This window comes from Pseudochaenichthys georgianus, chromosome 9, assembly GCF_902827115.2.
Source record: "Pseudochaenichthys georgianus chromosome 9, fPseGeo1.2, whole genome shotgun sequence".
Lineage (NCBI taxonomy): Eukaryota > Metazoa > Chordata > Actinopteri > Perciformes > Channichthyidae > Pseudochaenichthys > Pseudochaenichthys georgianus.
Genome location: NC_047511.1, coordinates 22971476 through 22997755, shown reverse-complemented (window position 1 = coordinate 22997755; position 26280 = coordinate 22971476). Strand labels below are relative to the sequence as shown.

The 26280-nt window shown below is 41.8% G+C and overlaps 1 protein-coding gene across 3 annotated transcripts in view; it reads left to right on the top strand.

Annotated features, from left to right (window-relative positions):
- Positions 1 to 23826, top strand: part of sema6a (sema domain, transmembrane domain (TM), and cytoplasmic domain, (semaphorin) 6A) — a 110307-nt gene extending 86481 nt beyond the window's left edge. For 2 of the 3 annotated variants that reach the window (XM_034090901.2, XM_071204362.1), the window contains 4 exons: positions 1553 to 1611; positions 2445 to 2465; positions 6992 to 7171; positions 19409 to 23826. In XM_034090901.2, coding sequence (XP_033946792.1) covers positions 1553 to 1611; positions 2445 to 2465; positions 6992 to 7171; positions 19409 to 20568 — 1420 coding nt within the window. In that variant the 3' untranslated portion in view covers positions 20569 to 23826. The remainder of the gene's footprint in view (positions 1 to 1552; positions 1612 to 2444; positions 2466 to 6991; positions 7172 to 19408) is intronic. The other variant, XM_034090903.2, reaches the window with a different exon arrangement.
- Positions 23827 to 26280: the final 2454 nt, after the last annotated feature.

Sequence of the window (26280 nt, the reverse complement as noted above, 5' to 3'; positions counted from 1 at the left end):
GCTTTTGTAGGGAAATGACTTATCAACCAGGGCAAATACCATATCCGTTCCAATTTATGGTCTTTGAAACTGGAGGAAAAGATTAATAGCAAATAAATGCATTACATTTTGTAAATATACTTGAAAAGTGACTCTGATTTGTGAACATTAAAGCAGACATTCCATGTTATTTTCATCCTAAAATCTCCTGTCCTTGTCAGGTGCACACTTCCAATTCTGATCATGGGATAAGGGGTGGGCACTGCTGTTTTGGAAAATCATTCTTCTTCATGCTATAATTGTGACCAGTGGAGGGTGAGGAAGATGAGAGGCGGGTGGACAGGAGGAGGAGAAGGACTAGCGAGGGGGGAGTTGAGGAGGACTGTGAAAAGCTGTCATGCGTGACTGTGATCCTGGTTGACAGTTGGTCCGCTCTGTTTCACAGATCTCCTTACTGCCTGCTTGGTGGTCTTTCAGGAAGAAAACAGGTCTCTGTGCAGATTGCATCAGAAAATAACATCTCCGAAACGCTCTACCTCTGTGTCATATGATGGCTCTCAAGCCTGGTTACCCCTCACTGCCCTGGTCTGTGCCCATGTGATTGAGACTCTAGCCTCATATCTCTACTACATACCTTTATGATGTGAAATACTGAGAAGCAGAGGAAAGACTTATAGACGAAAGGAATTTTTCTATATAAACGGGTTAGCTTGTTTCTTCTATATTTGTTTTAAGATAGTGTTTGACATTTTGGGATATCTGCGTATTTGCTTTCTTCCCAGGATCAATCCCAATGTAATGTCTGTACAGAACATTGAATATATACATACATCTGAAGCTTGAAAGAGCAGAAGGTTAGCTTAACTTTGCATAGCAACTTGAAACAGGGGTTAACAGCTTGCCTGACTCTGTCCAATGTTAACAAATCAACACCAGCAGCACAGTCATTAATATGTTATATCTCACTTGTTTAATTTTACGGGACCTGACTATTTGTTGGCCAGGACCAGTACATTTCTGGGGTCTCTGCTGGTTGCCTGGTAACTGCTGAGAGCCACATAGTCTAGCACATAACCATAAAAAAGACAAATTGTTGTTACACTGGTTTTTGTAAAAGTCAAACCAACAAAATGTAATGTTTTGATAGTAAAAAATAGATTCTGGATATCCCATGTTTCCAGTTGTTGTGCTAAGTCAAGCTAACTGGCTGCTGATGTTAGCTTCATATTATCATATGTAAAATGTTGAACTATTACATTATTTTATTACAGTCAAATAAATCTATTTATATCAACACTTCTGGCGAAGAGTCCTGTGCCAGCTATGGATTTACTAGCCTGCCAGCATTCTTTCTAACCACTGATTTTAGGCCTCCAGGGCACCTGCTAGGTGTTCTTTGATTTTGTTCCAGTATAGGGCTTTCTACAGCCTACACTGTGTGCAAGCATACGCTGTGGTGTTTGGTGTTTTTGAAGTAAGCTTTCCTATAGCTTTGTTACTTTGTTAGGTGTGGTGAGCCTGCATGGCCTGGCCTGTTTTCCACTGCTGACCATGATGTCTCTGTTCCCCGCAGATCAGCCTTTGAGCAGGACGTGGAGCAGGGTAACACAGATGGCCTGGGAGACTGCCAAAGTAAGCAGGCCCTCTTCACTCTTATCTTTCCTTCCCTTCTCTAAAACCCCCTACTATTCCTCTGTTCCCTGTTAAATCAGTCTCCCTCTTCTCTCGGCCCTCCGTTTCCTTCTTCGCTGCTGTCACCTTTTTCTCCCACGTCTGTGCCTGTTCTCACAATCCTCTCTTTCAGCCTCTTCCATCCATCTGTCCCTTTCTGCTCCCACCCTCCTCTGTCCTTACCCCGCTGTTTCTCTGGTCCCCCTGTCAATAGAGTGTTGTGTCCACTTGGGCAAAGACTGGATTCCTTCTTGCAATTTACTACGTAAAAACACAAATATTCAGCGACACACAGGGAAGGGATGTGACTTGTGAGCAGTCACAGGGCTCATTTAGAAACACAGAACAAGTCAGCCTCACAAGTCACAAAGGCCTCTTTTACTCTACAATGCATATTTGATCATGTTCATTATAACTGTTTAGATGTATCAAATGTTATATGTTGTATATTTTATACTCAGTTGCTTAGTTTGAAGAAGAGAACTTTAAAAAAAATTGACCTTCAATCACTTATCTTTCTCCATTTCATCTAAATTTCGACTGTTTACCTATAGTAAATAAAGGTAGTGCATTTTCCCATCCATTTCATCATTCTGTTTAGTCAAGGGAAGCCAGTGTTCATTACCTGAAGAAGCTATAGCTATATCAACTTAAAGTTATGTGAATATCGAGCAGCCAGTCGATTCTGAATTACTTTAAAAGTCATGGCTTGTGATCATGTTAAAGCATAAGCTCTGCTTACTTTACTGCAAGCAATAACACGTTTCCCCTCATTTCTTTTCTTCTTCTTACAGACACCTTTGTGGCGCTGAACGGTAAGTATTCCACATATATTGTAGAGGCAATCAAATAAAAGACAGGAGCTGCATTTCATCTCCCCTAACTCTTTAACTTCAGCCACACCTCTTCATCTAGTCAATCAATCTTACCCTCTCAAGGAAATGAAAACTCCTCCCACATGTGTAAAGACGGGTTATTAATGACTCATGGTTTAACTGAATTCATTTCGTTCCTCTTTTTGATAGACGTTCCCTCCAGTTACGAAGGTAATGAAACATTTAAGCACAGTCTTTCAATTCCACTCCTCATAGTGTTTCCCCTTATCTAGCCCCTTTGGTGTGTAGCATAGAGGACGAAGAATTAAAATCAGAAAAGTAGAATTAAAAATCTTTCTGTATCAATGATAATGCTAAATCTATTAGTTCCATTAGATCTCCTTTTTCTTCTTGTTCCAACTTCCCGCTCCTTTGTGTTTTCCCTGTGCAATATAATCGATTAGCCCTGACCTTTGCTTCGCTAATTGGATGGTCTGGTAGTTGGAGGTTTAAAGCCTTGATTTTGTAGAAATGCCTCAGTGTGCACACTAAGCAGGACATGTGTGAACAGAGAGAAAGAAGGATTAACTGGCCTGTTTATGGTCAAGAAAGATCAGATATTTTTCAGCCGACTATGCCAGAGCATAATGTGGTCGGCACAGATTCATTGCTCAAAAAGTCTAGTCAAAACATGCAAGAGAGAGAGAGAACAATCACAGTGACATACTGTCATTACTCAAGTCTGCCGTTTAAACTAAATTAAAACAGATGTGATGAGCCCGCAGCAAAGTAACTCTCATCCAGAGCACCCTCACATCCACCTTATTTTTATCTAACAGGAGAGCACACTAGTTTGGTGAATTGAAATGAATCTCTCTCGCTCTCATACACCTATACCTTGGAGCTGCCAGATAGAAACAGTCAGGTCCATACAGAATTAGAAGAATATATATTTTAAAGTTCTCCCCCCTGTGGCTGTACCCCCACTGTGATTCTATCGAACCTTTTTGGATGTCCAGTGTCAGATTTTTTTTTAAATAAAGCATCTGGATTGGTATGCACCCCTGTAGTGCTGAATGTGCTCCCAAAGGCTTGGCTGTGTGTTTCCAGGCACACACACAGACAACACCCAGTTTACAACCTCCCAAACAAAGTCTCCGCCGTTGCACCAGTCCCTCCATCTATCTGTCAGTGGTTGATATGGATTTGAAGATAAATAAATGCCCCCTCTTCATTCTCCTCGTCTCTACTTCAGACTAGACATCCTCTCCTCCCTTTTAATCTGTAGAAAGAGAGGGATGTGCATCCGTCGGCAGTTTAGGGCTTTTTTTCTCTTTCTGATCCGTGGAGGAGCTATGAGGCTCCGAGCTCTCTCTCTAAGTGTGTCATCTGCCTGAATTGCACTTCCCCTGGCGGTGGGGGAATGAATTATAAAATAGGCCTGTCACACTAATCTCTCAGCCTTGGGCCAATAGTTAAATAAATCATTTTAATGATTGCCACGCCAAACGGAGAAGGAGGAGGCTCTGGGTGGTGTGGGTGTCTGTTGAGTGTAGTCTACCAGCAGCATCTACGTTAGCCCCCTGAAATGCTCTTCCCCCTCCTCAAACACAAGCATAAACACATATTGAAAAGGCACTCGCACATCTGCAAACACACACTGCTGTCACCTCCTCCTTGGAGAGAGCGTATCAAAATGGGAATTGGGGGTTGAGCTCGGAAGAGGCTGTTGATAAAAGTCACTCTTCATCTAGGGGGATTTTATTTCTTTAACGTGTGGCTTAAATACATTATGTTAAATACAGTGTGTAGCTTCTGCAAAATGGTGTAGGGTGGCTTAAGTGTTAGCATGAGGGATGGGAATGTGATTAGCATGGTTCACAAATAAATAGTCAGAAAAAGCTTATGCACAACTCTGCTTATGAAAGAAAATTAGGGGAAAAAAGAAGATGTGGAAAAAACCACTTTGTCTGAGAGGCATGCAGTGATAGACGGGGACGTGATAGGTATGATCCATCATCCACGGATGAAAGAGTACTTTGTTGTAATTGTCACTTTAAGGTGTTAGATCACCTAAAGTTTCCACAGAGAGACATCCTGTGTGTGCTATGCTTGTTATAGTCTCATCATCAGTGTAACTTCCTGGCTGTGTTATGAGACCCTCTGCAACTGTTGGCCGCTGGTTAATTTAGCCATTAAGAAATGTAATTACAGGGAGGAGTCAAATTCGAGAAAATTCATTAAATGTTAATGACATCTTTCTAAGGATCGATCTAGCCATGTTGCTGAGGGCCTTACTAAATAAAGATTACTGGCTGTGCGGATATTAAATGTTCGGGAGATCCTTAGTTAAAACCAGGGAAAAGTGAGAATATGTGGAAAATAGGAGGACAGCACAGAGAGGAAGGAAGAAGGAAGAGAAGGTAGGTAATGTGAAGCTGAGATAAGTAGACAATAGATATTAAAAAGGAAGGGATCAGAGGGAGATAATCGTTTCCATTTCCAAATTAATCGACCATTTATTGAGATTTTTCCTCAATAATTGTATTTATATTGTCAAAAAAAACACAAGCTCATTTTCCTGGAGTCCAAGATTTAATCCAAAACACAAAGAATACGTCAAGTTTCAGGAAAGTCAGTTGAATGTCACATGACAAAGAAAAGCAGAACATTTTACAGCTGAGAAGTGTAAACCAGATAATATTTGGCATTTCAACTTGAAAAAAATAATAACAAATTTTTTGATTGATTAAAATAGTTGCCATTTAAAGGCACGATGAGTAGGATTTGTTGGTTGCGGTCTTGCATCACTATATTATATCCTCATGGGATGCGTGTTTACAATCTGGCACCTTTTTAGTTTTAAAGGTCCCATGTCATGGCCATTCCTACTGATCATAATTCCATTGTTGAGGTCTACTAAAATAGATTTATATTGTGCAATTTCCCAAACTCACATTGGTTTCTCATACAGCATCTCTGTATAGTATGTGTATTCACTCTATGTCCTACACGGCTTGTTGGAGCTCCTGCCCCCCCCTCCCTGTGAGCCCACTGTGCTCTGATTGGTCAGCTCGCCCACTCTGTTCTGATGAGTCTACCACCGTTACAGCGGAACATCAGTGATTAAGTTTTACAATGGCGTTAGCAACCAGAAAATGACACCAGTAATGACAAACAGATGAGAATGCTGCGTGGGGTCTGGGTGCCATGTGGTGGGACGTTGCGCGGCTCGCTGCTGCGAGGAGCGGACAGTGTGAGCTGGGTTCATTTCCTGGTTGCAGCGTGGGGTCTGCGAGACATCGCGGATGGACGCGGGTAGGGGGGGTGCTGAGGGGGCTGCAGAATCCCCATCTGCGAGGCTCCACTAGCACCTCCCCCCCCCCCCCAGCGTGTCACAGTTTCGCCGCTGAGAGAGTGTGTGTGTGTGTGTGTGTGTGTGTGTGTGTGTGTGTGTGTGTGTGTGTGTGTGTGTGTGTGTGTGTGTGTGTGTGTGTGTGTGTGTGTGTGTGTGTGTGTGTGTGTGTGTGTGTGTGTGTGTGTGTGTGTGTGTGTGTGAGGAGCTCCACGGATGGGTCCATGTGGGTATGGTCACGTCACTGTACCCAGGAAGAAGAAGATAAATCTCCAACGAGGCGTTCTGGGGCAGCATAGACAGGTCTTTTCTGTGTTAGAGTTTTACTCGCTACAGGGTATACTTTGAGGGTTTGTGACTTTACAGACCGTTTACATGCATAAAAGGCTACATAACACACAAGGGGACGGGTAATAACCGGAAAAGCATGACATGGGACCTTTAAAACAAAAATCCATACTGAGGGCACTATGCAGTAACAGACATCGCCACGGTCTGTCTGCCCTGGGTCTAGGGTTTTGCCTTTCTTTCTTTGGACAATTTGTATCAGCTTTAATGCAAACATTAATGAATTAAATGTATCTGTATATATCAAACAAACTGAAAACAGCTACATTACTGATTGAAAAAGTGAAACTCAAAGTAACAGAAAGATTGAGAAATGGGGCAGGGAATCAGAGCTTTACCGTCGGAGAAAAGTTACAGAAAGACTTCTTAAAAACCAGCGTTGGAAAGAAAGTTCGTCTCTTGTCCTTCAGAGGTAGGCACCCTATGGTGACTGTGGAGCAATGTGATTGTACTCTGCACTGCTCTGACAGGCCCAGCAGAGCTTTGACATGTCAGTCAGAGCAGGAGGGAAGAGAGCGAGGCAGGCAGAGAGACAGAACAAAAGACAGGACACATCTATCCTAAGAAACACACACACACATTTGCTAATGAGTTGCCCAGGGTCACCAAGGAAAAACACTGTTGCCTCACACAGCCCAGCCGCTGTCCTTGTGTGTGTTTGTGCATGAGTGTCGGTGTAAATGTAGTCTTCAATGTAGGAAAATGTGTATGTTTGTGTGTGTGTTTGAGTGTGTGCGTGCCCCCCTGCTGGCCTGTGCTCACATGCACTGAAGCCTGTCCCTGTGTGCCCGGAGCCTTAGTTAACCTGTGTTGTGTCCGGCAGGCCACCATCACCGCCACCATCCTCACACCCTCTCACTGCCCACCTCGGCCCTACCCGAGGCCGCCGAGGTCCCCCTGGGGCGGGGCCGCATGGTTGAGCGGAAGGACCCCCCCATGAGCTCAGACAAAGGGGAGGACCCCTACGTAGCCGTGCCCTCTCAGACTCAGCCAGAAGCCAATGGTAAGCCTTGGAACGCAACAGTGAGCAGTCAAGTTGATCCATTGTCACCTGTGGCAAGGGAGGGGAGGGTGGGCGGGGGGGGGTTGTGTAATTGAGATTTATGGCTGTCTCCTGCTTCCAGCTGACGGGGTGGATCACTTTCTCTCTAGGGGACAAATTGCCTCACACTGTGAACGTAAAACCCCCCGCAGAAACGTACGCAAACACACCTACGTGCTACATATGCAGCAGACTCTCACCAGATTCTGCCCTCATTAAGACGCACACACACGCATACGCACACCCTCTTGGATGGATTTATTATCCATGGGTCGTAATGTCCCACAGGAGATGTAATATCCAGACCATTACACTGTGAAAAGGAAAATGGCAATGTATTTATTTCCTGAGAAGATGGCCCGGGCCCCGGCTCTGTCATGCCTTGCGACACAGTGACATGACATTGAACGCCCTTTTCTCCTGTGTTAACAACCGGCCTATTGCTGTACCGCCTCAAGGACAGCTCGCTGGATAAATGAGACAAAGAGAACAAGAGAGTAGGAGAGGAGATGAAAACACACATCAGAGAGGAACATTTCAAAAGGTCACTGCAGTGTTGCTCATCCATGTTTTGTCTTTTAATAAAACACATAGAACTTTTACTGATCCCAATTAAACAACATTTACCTGCATGCTACACTTAAGTTAATGATATTAGAGGCAGCGCCGGCATTTGCCCTAAGGTAATAATATTGGTGATATATTCACATTTTCTAGACATACTTTACTTAAAGAAAGAGACAGCAAAATAACAGAGCAGCTAGCTAAGACTAAAATCCTTTCTCAATATAATTTCTATAAAAATCTGAGCAGTTTGTTCCTCTCATTATTTGCATGTCAAAGTGCCAAGCATCCGATTTTCGACAATGTATTTACCCAGTGATCTTTAACAAAGCAAGAAGGTCAATCAACATTACTTACAGCTTGCTGAATGTGTTTTCAGAATGTTGCCAAAAAACCCTCACGGCCCTCTGAATTAAACAGATCGAGTAATAAAACAGCTGTAACATTGCTATGTAAAAGGTTGCTTTCAATGAGGAGTAGATAATACATAATAGAAGGAACAATATTAAATTAACATAGCCAGCATTTTATTAAACAACACAACAACCCCTCACCCACCCCAATGTCTATCAACTATTTCAACCTACACAAAGGACAGTGTTGTTGTCACCTAAATGTAATGTTCATACCTGAGAGGCACAGAGCGGAACTAGCCTAAAACATGCCGTATGTCAAAATTACGTTCTCTAATAAAGGTGGCTGTCTCAACACAGTGTCGGCTGTCTGCAGACTGAACAGAGGCACGGTATCAGCTGGAAGCAGGAAGGCAGCAGTGGGTAGATCCAAGCACAATGGTGGCAGAGACTTCAGACAGCATAGTACAGCCAGCATCACAACCTGCTGTCGCTCCCCCTGTTGCCTTTACCTGAGCAGGAGTAATATTTCTCAAGACTCACAAGAAAATGTGAGGAATGATTTACTCTAAGAATCAAACTAAGTAAAAGCTAAAGCTGTCTTTAAATGATACAAAAATAATGCTCTTATTATTAGGGGGGGGTGTGGGCATTCCAAACTCAGGTAACTGCAACAGGGCTTCACATTTCAAAACAATGCTTCCTGCTGTTTTTTTCTGTATGATCATTATTATTATGATTTTTAGACACTTTTGCAGCTTGTTTCACTATTTATCAGTTCTATTTCAATTTCAGCTCAATGTTCTTTATGTCTTTTTCTTTTCTATTTTTACAGCTCTAATGACATTTGTTTGATTTTCTTGTGTTGGTTTCTTGTGAGCAGTTCTTGATATTTTGCATGGCTTCAAATGAGACTGTGTGCTTTTTTTTGCTGCTATTTATACATTTGCCTTTTTCCTGCCTGTGATTGCTTTGATGGTATTAAGCACAGTTTTGCCTTCATGCAGCTTAATGCTTTTTCAGCGTGGCAATTTGAGCACCACAGTCAACAGTATTCATATCCCGCTCCACCCATCCTGCCTTCTCTTCCTTCCTGTCGCCCTCAGTTATATTGGCTTCAGGTGTCAACTGTACTGTAAAAACTTAGCAAACTGCGTATGTGAAAGTTAAACTGGAATCAATATATGAGAAATTATCTTGGAGTCGGAAACTAAGTAAACATCTAATTTTCCCCGCATTTCAATGTAACAGAGATAAAGTCATGCAGCATATTTTACAGAAGGAATATGGGATAGACATTTAACCATACCATCAATCTCTGAGAATTAGTTTTTTTTTTAAAAAACGTTTATGCTTGACTGAAAATGTATTAGCTCATAGGCAGAATCGTTTGCAAGCTTGTTTGTGATTTAAAAAGAAATTACAATTACTTTTTCATTTGCAGATGAGACATTGTGGAATCTTATCTGCTAATGAATATGACAGTGCTGCCAATATGTATTAGCTCGGCACCACCAGAGTAATTATAAATGCTGCAAAGTGATGAACATTCACACACTGATGATATTTAGCACCCAGCACCATCATTATCCCAAATTCCAGTGGGACCATCGCAGTTGCCAGGTGGCCGCTTGTGTTTCACAGTACATTTGAGCTTGGTGTCTGGCTGTCTGTCTGTCTGCTTCTCTGTCTGGCCCTCATCTGTCCCTGTTACATTTTCCTGCACCCCTGTCACCCTACCATAAACCTCCCCCTTTGCTCATATCCTGCTACCCTGAATCCCCAGCCCTGCTACTGTCCATCTGCTGCCATTGTGATCAGTCTCCCTTCCACAGGACCTCTCATCTGACTGGGGTGGCATGTTCCAAGGCTATACCTTACCTAGTGCAAATTAATTCCTGAAACCAATGTATGGAGCCTCCTCCCCCAACACCCCTCCCCCTGCCTCTATCTGTCTATTTTCTTCCTCCATCTCTGCACCTCCTCCTCCTCCACCATCTCTCCCCATGTTGTCTGTCTCTTCTCCAACTGGAGTCATATCTCTTCTCCTGTCTGCAGGAAGGAATCCTTGCCCTGCTCCCCCCTCTAGCTCTCCCTCCTCTTTCTACCTCTCTCTCACTGTCAGGCTCAACACCCCCCCCCCCCTTATATCCAACCTCCCCCAAGCCGACCTGTAGCCACCGCTGTGTTGCTCCAATTTATGGGTTCATTACAGCAGCTATCCAGGGTAGGAGGAGAGGGGCGAGGTGGAAGAAAAGAGGGATGGAGAGAGACAACAGGGGGAGAGAGACATTGGGAAATGAGGGAGGGGTGAGGGCGAGAGAGTAAAGGGACACACATGATAAAGATTTATTAAACATAACAGGACAATAATGTAGCAGTGAAGGTTATAAGGGATGGAGCACAGAGATAGGAGAGAGGAAAACTGAAAGGCAGAATCCAAGAAGCGAGATGGAAGAACGGGGAATAAGAGAGGAAATAAGATGTAGTGAGATATTGAAGCTGAACCCAGTGAACAACAGTGTTTCTCTCAATCCCTCTCAATCATGTGTTGTCATAGACTCGGCCACATTTCTATCCCTGAACAGTCTATGTTCTTGATTTTATGTTTCTCCAGCTACCTTGACTAATCTCAGCTGGAACAATGTCTGGTGCAAACCTGTCTCATAAAGATAATGTAAACAAATGTTGATACTTTCGCAAAATGGTACCTGCCATGGTATTTTATTTGTGCTCATAACAATAAAATCATGGTTAATCTTTATTTTAGGGTTTTGTTGAGGCTATCAAAGTATTTGGTTAAGGTTAGGGAAAGATGTGTTGTGGTTAAATATTGAAAAGTTGGTGGTGACTTGATGCATGAGACAGGATGTGTTCACTTTATTAAAATGAAACCAAAACCACAATCTTTGCCTGATTTAAACCAAAGTCCTTTTGTTGTTCAGGACTCAGGACCTTGAACACCAGTCTGTGGTGTCAAGGCACTGCATTTTGTCACCTATCATACACCCCGAACAACCCCGAGCTACTTGTGTTACTTTTACGTTACACTTCCTGAACTAGGAAAAACATTGCGTGTCAGCAGAGTGCAGGTAACCATTAAGTGTTTCACCACAGTCTAATTGGGAAGCCAATTCAGTATTACTGATTGTATGCTGAGATGGTTTTGTTTTCTAATACTTTTTATGATTTACAGGAGGTGCAGTCACAAGTGTCAATTGAGTGAAGACAATTCAGTGATTACATCTCGATAGACAGAAACATAATTTATTAATTGAAATCTTAGAAGAAATAATATTTTCCAACCTCATGTTTCCAAAACAGGGCATTTTGATGGTATCTCTCTGCCATTTGACAGAAATATTGGCACTTTATTGAGAGAGATTATTTCCCTTCTAGAATTCATGATTATACCGACTGTCTGATAGCTGCTTTGCAAGGGTTATTTTCAGCTCTCTGACACCTGTGTGCTAAAGTGAGGCTGGTATGATAGAGGGGGGGGAATGACCCTGCTCACAGGGATGCAGTGCTGTTTTTTTAATGCCAAAAAGCCATGATAATCTCATCATTCATTTCAGCTCACTTTATGGAAGACAATTGAAGGGAAATTTCACCATTATTATAAGGGATGCCATGTCAGTCTCGAATGTTACTTGTAGTTATAGGGGGAAACTGTCAAATACGTCCAATACTAGCAGAGAAATTACTTTTTTCTAACAGTAAAATTCTGGACAGCGATGAACAGCATGAATGTAATACACACAATGAATTTGCAAATAAAGTTAAGCCTGTACTGTGGAAAAACCCGAAATAGTAAACTTGTGTATTTTGTAAGGGTTTGTCTAACCACTGATTTACCCCATTTTGGCTCTGCAAACTAAACCAAAACAAGCAACTAGTGCCAGCAGGATCAGAATCAATGTGTTTAGTAGCCTATTCTCTTGTGGTCAGTGTAAAACCATCACATATTACCTTACATCTTTATTTAATCCACCATTATTTAAAAAGAAAAAGCCAGAAGAAGGATTTCTTAGTGGTATGATTATGGAGACTTCTCTCCTTTGAAATCTTCATCCTTGGAAGAGAGCTGACAAGATTAGATGCTGTATTTTAACATGAACTCTGCTCACTGTCAGACGCTGCACATGGCTTTTTCAAGAGCCTATAAGAGCAAGGTTGTTGGGTAATTTAATGATAGTAGTTTCATATGTCCTCGCACAAAAAAAATAGGATTTAGAGTAATCCTAGAAAAAAGGATGACAGGATTTAGGTTAAAGTTGTTGAGGTGGTCTTTCTTATAAGACAGGAGTAATACATTTTATAAAATGGAAAAAAAGCTAAGTAATGTCTTAGTCAAATAATCCTAGAAATCATATTCCTGTCATTATAACACCTTCATTAGTGTCTTAACAGCCGGATTTGTTTCTTACTGGCCAAAGATTGTGATAGGCCTTTGTGAGGCAAATGAATTATTCGCAGCTCTTTGTGAATCATAATAGAAACAGTGGACTGGATGTTTTCCCGGTGTTACGCACTTCCCTGAATGACGTCAAGCTTTATGCCATAATTTCCTGCACTGATTAGCTTATTGTTCTCTCAGGCTGCTATTGTTTTCTCCACACATATTCTGCTTACTTTTCCATTTTAATGTTCTGTTATTCTTTTTAGTAAGACTTCTTGCCATTGCTGGTTTAAACAAAAAGCTTTTCTTTCTCTTTTTGGCCGTATTAGACTGAATCTTATATCACAGCAGCTCTTCCTTTTGTGCTTTTGAAGCTTGTCCAACCCACATTCAGCTGTCATTATTCAGCTTTGAACTGAATTGAAATGGTCACGTTCATAATGTCCATGAGTGAGCCGCTCATCAAGTAGATACAAGCTGAGTCTTTGTTCTCTGGAGGGACTACGTTTGTTACTAAAACATTTATGAATGATTATCTATGCCGGCATTTATAACTGGATAAATTACAAAACAAAGTCACCCATAGAAGTCAGAAACTTGCAACACATTTTCAGCCGCCGTAGCATGACAAAACTAACTAGAGGTAACACTATAGAAAAAGAAAGAAAAAAACACAGTTTTCCCTCTACTACCACCATTGTTTTAATTATAATGTATCATTTTTTCACACTACCAACTAATGCTGCCAGGGAGCCGCTGTCTTCAATATGTCTACATGTGATAGCAGTGAAATACAGGGATAATTGGATTAATTGTTTTAGCTGTGTTAATCATGCTGGGCAGCGCTTTTTATCAAGTCTATCACCCATTAATACAAACAGTGCTGATGTCGATTTGAGTCATCTAAGGCCCCAGCCACACGAGGACGAAAACGGCCGTTTGCGTTACTGTTTAGTGTCATATAGACCATTCGGCCACACGAGGACGACCGAATACGGCACTAAACGACTGAGGAAATGATAACGGGTCCCAAGGTGGATAGAACGGCATACGCAACTCTCTGGGGGGTCAAACGGCTCCGTGTGTGCGCCCTATGCGAACATTTTCAGATCACTGATAGTGATTGCGCAATAGCCCCGCCTCTCCCCACCTCTTCTGCTCACCTCCGCTTACCCCGCGCCATTGCTGAAGTGTTTCGCCACCAACAACAACAACAATGGCGGATCGCAGAGTTGCTATCGTGCTCCGGACGCTATTGACCATGCTACAGTTGTTTGTGCAACATCTACAGCGGATCCTCCATCAGCAAAACACACACTTCAAGTCAGATCATCACCCTTAGCTATTTTAATTACCTCTCAAACTACCTAAACTAGTTATAAATATGTTTATTTTTACTGTCGGCCGGGTCACTCATTACTGGATCAGCTGCTGCATGAGACAGACACTGACGCTGTCTGAAGAGAGGGAGGAAAAAGAGAGGCTCCGTGTATTTTATTATTATATTATATAGAGTCGTTATTCATTTGTTTTAAAGCTCAATAAATAACAAAGAAGACCTTTGACCGGCACTTTTATAATTGTGTCCGGAAGATTTAAACTTTAATACACGTTGACTGGCGAAAAACTCTGCCCGGTTCCCTCGGCCCCCACCGCGGAGAATAAACAGAAGGGCAACCATGACAACCATGCTTCTTCGCTGCTTTTGTGGAGGAAGTTACAGCGCCACGTACAGGCTCCTGCATATGTACTGCAGCTTCTCCAGCGGTTGGAGCTAAACGGAGCGGTCTCGTGTGGGCAGACACTATCCAGATAACTATTGCGTGTGGACGGAAGCTTGTTTGCGATTGCGTTTGCGTTAATCCTATGCGTTTAGCCGTTTTCGTCCTCGTGTGGCTGGGGCCTAACAGCTGATGATGAATGTTCCCAGGGACGTGTAATTCAGGTTGATTTCCATCGAGTATTAAATACTACAGTTTGTATGCGCGGAGGTGGATAGGTTAGTACATCTGTGTTAATACCTGAGGTGCAGAATTATATAATTACGGCTTTAATTATATCTTTACTGGCTCATCAGTATGCTGTTCACTGACTCTCGATTGTTTGATGAATGCTTTAAGATTGAATAACACCATTAATGGAAGTGCCTCTTGAGCGTAAACAAATACAAGACTTAATGGGATAATGTCCTAACCGGGGATTAAATATAATTTAATGAATTGCTGTCATCATCTAAACAGCAATGTCCTTTTTAAAAGATGACAACAACCAAGTCCCTGAACACATATAGGAAGTTTCCTAAGCTCTCACTGCTGTAGAGTAAAAGTAAAGAAGGCAGCAAACTTAGGCCAGGTTTACACGGAGACGAAAACAAAAACGAACCTTAGTCGATATCAAAAAAGTCTTCCGTCCACACGGAATCAGCTCAAGAAACGTGTCCGTCCACACGAGACCGCTCGACCCGCTGGAGACGCTGTAGTACATATGCCAGGCCTGTAAGTGGCGCTGTACTTCCGCCACAAAATACACCAAAAGCAGCGAAGAAGACCCCCCGAGCATGGTTGCCATGGTTGCCCTTCTGTTTATTCTCCCCGGTGGATTCAGCAACATGTAGTTCATGTAGTTCTCCATGTCCACTTGTTGCTGATGGTTGTGGTAGAGGAGCTGTATGTTTTGCACTACCATCTGTAGCATGGTCAGTAGCGTCTGGAGCACGAAAGCAACCCTGTGATCCGCCATTGTTGTTGGCGAAACACATCAGCAATGACGCGGGTGACGCGGGGGTGAGCAGCAGAGGTGGGGAGAAGCGGGGCTATGGCGTCATCGTTATCAGGAAATGATCGTATAGGACATACACACGGCACGTTTCGTCCACAGATCTACCCACCTTTGGAGCCGTTATCGTTTGAGGGCTCCGTTTCTGCGGTTCCGTTACGTCCTCGTGTGGACGAACCGTCCATACGATAGAGAACTGTAGCGGATACAACCCGTTTCGTCTCTGTGTAAACGTGGCCTTATTCTTCTCCTCCCTTCATATTCCTTTCTACTCCATTGGTTGTCAAGGTCCACTGTTCTGCCTTTCAACAAGTGACATGTCAGTATGAGCATTTAAGTCTGATTACGATCTTTATCATTCTTTAGACAGCGTTTTTGTGTAGCGCCCTGTTGTCAGAGGTTAGGGCCCTCTCAGCAACCTCTCTGTGATGTTTAACTACCTTTGAAGTTTCCCCAACATCAACACAAAGACTTGCCTGTGGGCTCAATTTAGTTGGTGCTTCTGAAGAGATTAAACTCTGTGTAGGGGAGTCAAAGTGTGGCGGACTGAGAGTGGGCCTTCACAGGCTCTAGTCACAGCAGATTACAATGTTTCTGATTTAAAAGTAAGTGTTGCAGACCCAGGCAGTTTTGACAGCGAGAGATATATAAGTATCTGAGATATGTGTTTAATATCTGAATGTTGAGGCCTGAAGCAAAAAATCGAATCAATTCAAACGTTGAGAGAGGTCTCGAACTACAGGAAGGCTTGCAAGACATTCTGAGGCGAGGCATGCATGGAAACCATAAGATTATAAATCACTGTTTAGCCAAACTTTAACAGGATGAGTCTGAAGCAAACAAACATGGTTGTTTTAGAAACACTTTGATAGTTTTCAAGGTCACATTGTGAAAGTTGAAAAAAAATAAGCGGGGCGGCTACCTTTATTCAATACCTTGAAGTCCTTTGATTTGACAGAGATGGTTTACTTGTCCTCTTTGGCTACTCTTATTCTCTTTGATGTAAGGATGAGAAACAATTCGTCACATAAAAGATGGAAGTCTTCAAAGTTTCCCCTTTTCATTATTTTATGTTTTGCCCAAGGCCCTGAGCTAAGTATCCTCCGGAAGTGTGTGACAGGCATGAGTGATGGATGGAAGGGAAGAATAAATGAGAAAAAAAAAAAACGTTTTCAGTTTTCTTTTAGGACACAGAGAGAATGAACCATGCAGAGCTGGTCAAATAGGGCTTTGACCTCAGCTCCAGAACCTCAAATAGAAGACAAAGATCTAGCTCCACAGCTCACCTTCTCCACCAGAATGGACACCCGTTTGGCTTTGCTCCCCACCGTCTTTGTTATTCAAAACGAAATTCAAATTCCCGGTAGCAGCAATAAATTCACTGTCATGAAAATTCATAACAGTTTTGACTTGCTCTTTCATCATGTAAGCACCATAGACAGAGATGGATGAATGTATTTATATTTAACAAGGATTATGGAAAAAAGAAAGATTTGCCAAAGTATTTGTTTATGCTTGCACTCTCATTTTCCTAAGCAAATGGTTTTTGAAGATGTTCAAGGCTCCTCACCTCAAGTCAAGTGAAGCTGTATTCTTCATTCATTGTCCTTCTTTGTTCAACAAAACGCTTAACCCAGCAGCTCTCAAATGCTCACCATTGTCGATTCTGCCAAAGGATGATAACTCAGAAAGACCACAAGGTTATATTTACAGGCCTCCCAGTTTCCACTGAATACAACACTTACTATATGGAAGCTGAACAGTGTGAAAGAAGTCAAGTCAAAAAAGTGATTAATTGTTTCTGTAAAAGCAAGAAGAAGCAGAATGTGGGGGGAAAAATCCAAGTGAGGACAAAATGAAAGATAGCAGCGAGAAAAAGTGTCTCTCTCATTCTCAGAAGTTACTGTATGCAATGGGAAGCAGATGCATCATCAGACAGAGCCGCCATTTGGTCACTTGAGTCCACAGCATAACACATGTCAACCCTTAATGCTTCACTGCAGATAGCACTCATCACTTCTCACACTAGCTGCACAGCTGGGCACGTTCTTGATAAGAAACGATTTTGGACACGAGAGACATTTTTAAACCGGTTGTTTAACACTAAATTACGGCTCAGCTGCATGTTGTCAGCACTCTATTAAAGAGAAAAGTGAAGCTTTGTTTGTACAATGAATGAGGAATGATCTGAGCAAAAGTAACTCCTCTTTTTATCCAGGTTGAGCTTTAAAGTCAAAGCAGAGTCTCAGACATTGCTCAGTGATTTAGTTTAGCTAGGAAAAAACGTGATTCAAGGCATGTCTTTGGACTAATGAAGTATGACTGCAGCGAGCGAGGATTATGGATGTTAGTTTAGGAGAGTCTGGATTTCAGTTCCATGAGAACAGATTATCATGTTGTCTCTGTGTCTGTGTTATGTCTTGAAAGAAGATATTCTCCAAGTGCGTCCTTGGTTACACAGACGAGTTGAAAAGCCTAAACATGATTACCCAGCCCCTTCAGGATTTTACAGAATTATTGCAACTAACAATTCATTTTGTGGCATCTTCTTTATGACATTTTCTAAGCAAATTGAAAGACGTGTAATAGAATCTGCATGAAAAGTGATTGTGAAGCTGAAACTAAGTGGTATAGTACTCTTTAGTCTTCTTTTGCCAATTTAATGTGGGCATACAGAACACACATTAAATTACCATTTTCCTTTGACTTTTAAAAGTGATTTTGCTGTTGAGAAAATATGACATTAAATAGGTAAGGTTATACAAACATTATTTTAATGTTTTTTTTCCTACCATTATGCGAAAAGCATTCCTGTCATACTAATCATATTTTTCACCAAGCGCTTATTTTAGAATATATTATATATTTACTGCAAACAGATCTCTCTGTAGAGGAGACGCACACATAATAGAAGCATTTTTGTGAAGTTAGATTCCTTTCACTCATATGAATATCAGGTTATAGACCTATTTTTTTCGGATTGAATGAAATCTGTTTAGCCTTTTACAGCTTTACACATTGACCTCGAGACAAAAACAGCATGCAAAGAGATTTAAAAAAATAATCCACACATTTTCGCTGCATAGTGAATAACATATACTGTGATAAGATATATAACAGTCACGCAATCAAGAGCAGCAGTGCACTGTGGGAGCTTTTGACATGATAGAGCCCACCTGCCTAATCCTCTGTCTGTGGTAACTGATCTGTGTTGGCCACAAGTCACGTGTGAATGCATTATAAATCTCTGCTTGGGACTGGTGTGTTTAACCCAGGAAACAGAGTGCTGCATTAGATGTCCACATTCATCAACAGGCTGGAAGTTATCATCTGTGAGTGTGTGTGTGGGAGGTGCATACGTCCACACTTGTGTGTACGTGTGTGCTGATTGTTGTTGACCCCATTTCATCATGTGCAACCTGCTGCTCCCACTCTCCCGACGCTAGAATACTTGATAGCTTCTTTTATTGAATTCTTTTTTTAATTTGGCCGTATCGCATCGCTTCTTTCTCTGCCTTTGAAAGTAGCACTTTCATAGGACACTGATGACACAGCTCATTGGATTGAACGGCTAATCAGATGCTTTTAATGTATTCTCTGCGTTTCATGAGATTGGATCCAAGATTTATGAAAAGTCTCCCATTTGCATCAATGAAAAGAAAGGGTTTGGGTATTTCAGGCGCCTTTATCTGCGCTCATATCTTTTTTCATTTCAGCAGAGGGTTTTATCTCAGATTTAAAATGTGAATTATAAGCATCCCTCCATAACATGTTTTCAGCTGAAGATTGAATTTCCAGAAAAAATATTCAATGTTGTTACTTCAAGCTACCATTTGTGCTCGTTTTGAAAAGGTGTTCCTTATGATGGGATAAATCCATCTTCATTTGCATGTTTTTCTCTAAATGATTTAAACCGCTAATCTTTTTATCCAGAAAATGTCTTCTGATTATTGTAATTCAATATCGTTTTCTATTTTTGGTTTAATAATAAGCATTTTTTCCCTACAGCATCTTTCTTAGAAGTTCCCACAGCACCTAGCATCAGATTAATCTCTCATTATTTTAGTCTGTCAGTCTGAATGTCATCTCCACGTCTCTCTGCAGGTGTGATCCGTGAAAGCTACCAGAAGGGTCGTGACCAGCTCGTTCCCGTGACATTGTTGGCCATCGCCGTCATCCTAGCCTTTGCCATGGGTGCCATCTTCTCTGGCATCATTGTTTACTGTGTCTGTGACCACCGGCGGCGAGACGTAGACCTGACAGGCCGCAAGGAAAAGGACAGCCACCACCTCCACTCCCGCCGCGGCTCCATGAACAGCGTGACCAAGCTGACGGGCCTGTTCGAGACACAGGCCAAAGACGGTCGCCCCGAGGCAATCCTCACCCCTTTGATGCACAACGGGAGACTGACTCCAAATGGGAAGATGCTGATAAAAGCTGACCAGCACCACTTGGACCTTTCCGCTCTGCCGACACCCGAATCCACCCCCATGCAGCCGCGTCGGAAGCCCAGCCGGGGGAGCCGGGAGTGGGAGAGGAACCAGAACCTCATCAACGCTTGTACCAAGGATATGCAAGCGATGGGCTCCCCGGTTATCTCCACAGACCTGCCGCTGAGGGCATCTCCGGGTCACATCCCCAGCGTTGTGGTCCTGCCTCTGCCACAGCATCAGCACCAGCTCCAGCCCCACCTGCAGCAGCACCAGCATTCCTACCAGCACGAGTACGTGGAGCAGCCCCACCACAGTGACCTCAGCATGGGCCACAGTGTCATGGATGACCAGGGGGCAACACTGGAGTACAAGACAGTCAAAGGCCCCTCTCACAATCTCAACATGGTGGATCCAGATGGGATGCTACCGCCACGTGTGCCCCAACGAGAGGCCTCTCTCTCTGTCCCCCCGGCTGTCCCACAGATGGGAAAACGTCTGGAGGTCCACTCATCAGTATATGGGCTCCGGAAAGGATCAGCATCCGGGGCTTCTGGGTCGTCTGTCCTCAAGAAGCATAACACCAACTCATCTAACTCCTCCCATTTGGCGAGACATCACAGCTTCAACCGCGTGGAGACTCCGCCCCCTGCCCCTCAGAGGGTGGACTCCATACAAATGACAGCAAACGGCATATCTCTGTCACGGCACCCTGGAATGAGCTCCTATGGTTCACTGCCACGAACGGGCTTCAAATATCTCAAGCCTGATGTCCCTCCCAAACCCTCCGTAGTCTCACTCTCGACAAAAGTCAAGTCCAGTGACTGCACATAGTCAGCTAGTTAGCGAACCAGTCCAATCTGATCGGACAGTAGTGAACGTTTTCTTTCTGAAAGAGAGAAAAAACAGGGAAACTGTACAACTTGCATCTTCTTTTAGTGTTTTTTTGTTTTTGGTGTACAGTACAGTGAAAAATGCAACACAGTTTTTTTAAGAAACACTTTCTTTTTTATAAATATGTAAATATTATACAAATGGTTGTCGTCATTTGTTGCCGTCATGAAGCTCATGCTCTGTCTGTCTCCCTGTTACTCTGTTAACACACATGGGAACATGTGCTACTGAAACAGAAGATGATGCTTGTCCTGAATATTTCATCCCTGTAGCATTCAAGACGTTGGCTCTCTTGTTTGTTGTGTCTTTTGCCACCGGGACTTAACTTGATATCACAGTGGTAAGAAAGCACACAAGAAGACAGGATGGGGGGTTTGGAGATTAATCGTTGTACAGTACCCTGAGGACTGGGAAATCTGTGCGAGCAAGCACTCAGAGAGACTGAGCTCGGACTGTAAGGACAGGCGGCTTTTCTGAGTTCTGTCAGAAGCTGTGAAAAAGCCTCTCAGTGTTACAGCAATCAAGTCCTGCCTGGGTTTGCCTGAAAGCCTGGGCAAGAGGAATCCTCTACTGTACTGGTTACTAAATCACACATGACTGTTAATACTAATAGCTTGTTGTATTTATTTTTATCAAGTGCTTTTGAAAAAAAAGACTTCTAGGCCTCAGAGAGAGAGGGGACAGATCTTTTAATATTAACTAATCAAGTGTGAGAAAAAAACGTATTTAAAGTCATTAAACTGGAGCCCGTAGAACTTTCTTGATGACTGAAAATCCACAAGGTCTTACTGTGCACTCAGTGGGGCCTGCAGCTTGAGATATATGTGACCTCTGTGAAGAGGAGGAGGAGATATTTATTTAAAACTGTGCCAGACAGGGACTTTTACCTTCATGGATCAGAATATCCATTGTTTTAGACCAATCATAAAAAAGACTTCCTGAATCTCACCCTTTCACTCCTCCAATGAGCATCCCCTCTTTATCAGCACTGTGGTTTTGTGTAAGTCAGTAACATTTGTCCTCATTGGTTGCTGGCTTACCGGTGTTATCAAAGTTCACTGTTGCATGTTGCAAATATAAGAGAAGCAGCTGCAGCAACAGTACGAGAATATGTATACACACATACAAAATGGAAGCTGTAAGTGACGCTGTTAGCAAATGAGGAACATATCGTCTTTACTAGCAGCGCCACGCAGGTTAGCAGGTAGAAATAAATCGACATAAACATCTGTATTGCCTGCTTCTTTTTCCACATGTACATTTGTGCCTTACACCCTAAAGTAGTGACAATGTTTTCTTTAATAGCTGTTAACTTTGTCTCCTTGTAGTATTTTTTTATTTTTCTTACGTCATGATATTTCCCTGGTTTGATAAAAATGCAATTAAAGAATGTAGGTGTTATTGTTGTAATTCTGGTCCCTAGACATTACACACTTACAGTCGAGAGGGAAGACAGGAAGGATTTCCCTTTCTTCTTTCACTCTTTCTTATACATACATACACACACACACACACACACACACACACACACACACACACACACACACACACACACACACACACACAAACACACACACACACACAAACACACCCAAACATTCACACACACACACACACACACACACACACATCTTTGTGGTTCATTTCTGATTGTGCCATTAATGCGCTTAAAGCAACCCTTTATGTTGTGCTGGCAGTGTCCATGAAGACGTTGTGAGTGTTTTTGATTTTATATTTTATACAATTTAAAAGTCCTGGTATTTGTGTTTACTTTTTGTTGCTGTCTGTTGGTTTGGAGTAATGGTCAATTGACTGATTAACCGAACAATTAACATGTGTTACTTGAGAAGGCCAGTGTATGGGTATCTTGCTGGTGCACTGCAATAATAAAGCAACACTAGCAAACGCACAGTGTGAGATACACATAAGCACCCAATGTACTAACACAGTTCTAGGCTTCTTGTGTGCATCGTAACACTCAGTTGTTAGGCAGTTGCAAAAACAGGCTGGTTCCTGTGAGAAAAGTTGATATTTAAAAAAACAATATTAAAAAAAAAAAAATTGACCTTGTTTAACCCCTTTTTGTAAGAAAAATAATGGAGGAAGTTTAGTTTTTATTTTGCTTCTTTAACTTTCCCTATGAAAGCCTTATGAACGGCTGAAAGTTTGACTAATCTGACCTTTTTACTGAAGGGTTTTCATTGATCACCCCCAACACTTAAATCAATGGAGCACTCCCTTAGTGTTGTATGTGTAGATAGGTAAAAGTTTACTCGATAAAGCAATTTTCTGTTTCTCAATGGAGGAAAGCCAACTATGTCTCAATCCACAGCTAAGGTGGGAAGGAACGTGTTGGATCTGTGACCTGACTAACGTGTACATAAACGCTTGCAGGGTTTATTGCAAATGACAGGGTCAAACGAGCCCAGAGGAGGGTGCCCCTTCAGGAACATAGTCTGGGGGAAATTGAGACATTCATCCCAATACCTAAATCTGTGATCTTTAAAGTGCAAAGGACCCAAGATTAGTATGAAGGGGTTTAAACTGCTCCAGAAAACCACTTCATTGTAGCTGGTTACTGGGCTCTACAAGGCCCTATGTACACCCTCCAGTGTGCTGTAAAGTGCATGACACAGCAACTTTCCCAAGCCTGGTATATTGCTGATCTACAAGTAAATATTTCTTGTCTTGAAATGTTCAGTTGTAGCAGCTTTCGCCTCGGAGAATTGCCGTGTCCACACAGTATGTGAACATGAGAATCAAGGTCTGTCTAGGTCACGAGGTTAAATGTCCACATCCTGTTTAGACGAGTACATTTAGCTGTGGGTGCATTTCTGTAACATCAAGCGTTTGATGTCAGTGGGGTTTGAAGACTTTAAAGACTGGACTGGGTTTGACTGTGAAGGCTGCTGTGGACAGTGAGGTTCTTTGGTGTGTGCCTTTTTTGTCTTTCACCCTTGTTATAATACACTGCTATTAGATGCAAATCAACTCTCTTCTGAACTTCTCAATCTTTTGAACTTTGTAAGCTTGTAAGATATTGTGACGTCACAAAGTTTTTTGCCCTACTCTCTCCACTTCCTTAACATCTGATTCACCGCTTAATGTATGTTGTAAAGAAAAAACTCTTTAATTTAATGCAAAATGTAATAAAAAAATAAAAATAAAATTCTTGTCATGAAGACTGTGACATGTCCTTGACTTCTTCCACGTGTTTCTCTGCCTATGGTGGTTATCTTTATACTAAGAACATCTTTATTGTTGAACTTTGTAAAACACCATTTAGGGAAAACCAAGCCAGAGTTTTGCACACAATTTAAAGATTGTTTCACTTTTGAATCAATTGTCAAAAAAAATTGTAGAATTGTGAACTCAAGTAAACTATTCTTCTTTGCTTGTATAATATATACCAACCCCTTGAGATCCAAACAACTTTTCTTCAGAACAAGATTCCACTTCAGTTACAAAGCACTAAGTAGATAAAAGTACTTATTTACATAAGTGAATATGAATTTCTTAAGTTCATGTCTAATAAGGGAAAAAATAAAAGACTAGGTAATGAAAGGAGGGAAGAGGCTTCGATGGTATTATTGATCCTGTCAGCTAAATGAAGCAAGCCATTTGATAGAGATTGGATGCAGCACTCTGTTGGCACACTGATACAGAAATCCCCTTTTAAACTACTATACGTAATTGTCCATATGGCATTAGGGGAATTGTAGAGAGGATTGGGGGTGATCCATTAAATCCAATATAGGAAATCAATATACTATTCTAAAGTGAATTGCAAGACAAAGGAGTGGATGATAGCTTATTTTATTTTAGTTCCATTTTCAAGTTAATAACCAACAGTTTGCAAACAAGATTGCCACTTTATGAGGTGATATGTCAAAGTTGTGTTTACAACTTTCCACCGCCCCCAGTTTATCTTCAGCTAATAATAGCCGAATGTGGCTCATCAAGTTTCTAACAGATGGATTTTTTTATGTCGCCATAATGCTAAGACATCTCAAATACAAGCTCGGAAAATACTGTTCAAATAAACTTGGTCTTGTCTCCATTGAGCTCCAGGTTCTAACACAAAACAACAGAGGAAATAACAATAAATGTAGAGTTTGTAATCTGTTGGAAACTACTCGGTTAAATAAAGAGTTATAACGCAATGTCAGGGCATCTTTGTCTATCTTACATTTTCAAGTTTTGACTGGACATTTCTGGCTACAGATCTTAAAAATGAATGTTATCACCTAAAGAGTGTAAGTGCTGACTAACACTGACTGTTAGCACATCCTTGGTATCATTTTGTTATGACATATAGCTTTGGCGGGTAGTTTGACACTGGTGCCTTTCATCCAAGAGGTGAGTCATACGTTACAAGCGTTGGTTCAAGTCAGACATGCATGGGGATCAGATAACCAGGATGTGGTGCAGCTAATGAGGCCTGTCGGTGCTTTGTCAATGCAGCATTGTGCATTCTCCTTTCAGGCACCCGTGTGTTGTTGTGCATCTCAGAGATCAAGATTCAGATATTCACCACCAAATCGTTGCCAACATAACAAGAGCACAATCATATCAGGTGGTGACTAGTGTGAGCGGGTATTATCACACAGTCAATCAGAGTGCAGCTTTGGCAAGAAAGGGTTCAAACAGGTAAATCCTATCTATTTGTGTGTGGTGTCGGGGAGGAGTTGATAAGAACAACGTGTCGAAGTCAGGACAGATATAGCTTTGAAACTAATGCAAGTAATGCAATGCATGCACTATAATCTGTGTCAATACCCATGGTCAATACTCATGTATTATAAACCACTACCTAATGTAATTGAGTGGTTTACATTTTTAGTAAGAAAATTGACATTTTTTCTTCCGCACTGGTCCTTACATTTGTGTCAATTTAATGTTATTGGGTTAGTGTATAGAGTGGTGAAGATATTTAGAAACTAAAATGTTTGGTTGGAAAAAACGTCATTAGTTCAACGATGTCTATGGCAGGTTAATAAATAGTATTCCTGTTTTGTTACCGTCAATGTGCTTGTTTTTACTAGTTAAATATTGAATGTATGATATGATGGGAAATGCAATTTCTATCTATAATTAAATATAAATATACATTTTGTTCACAATGTGTGTTTACTTTAGCTTGCTCTGTTGAAGTTGAGTGGGACAATAGTAAAGGTGAGTTTTATCTAGTACTGATCCATCAATTACATTTTGGAACTTTTTGCATGTTTATCTTTTTAACTTTAGGACAGACTGTATCTGTGCTATTCTGTTTCTAGTGAGATTATAAAACCTGGGTGTGGCACTTGCACATCGGCTATGGCAACCCCCAACCTTGGATCAATCATAGATCTGAAATCCTGTTAAAGTAATTAACCAATTACAATCGTACATCTGTTCTAGGTTGACTATGTGTGTGTTTACCTTGTGTTATCTTCCTCTTCATTATATTGCTGAGCCTTACCTGAGACAGTTATCATTAAAAAGTCAACCCATTAGCCAGTTTGTCAGATGTCTTTAAAAAAAGGTTTACATTTTGTCTAATTCATGTATTTATTTCAGGGCTGTTGGACTCAACTACATGTAGGAGCGCCAGAGAGTGAGAAGCCTGGCGAAGGATGAAGGATCACTTGACGTTAACTGTGCCGGGAT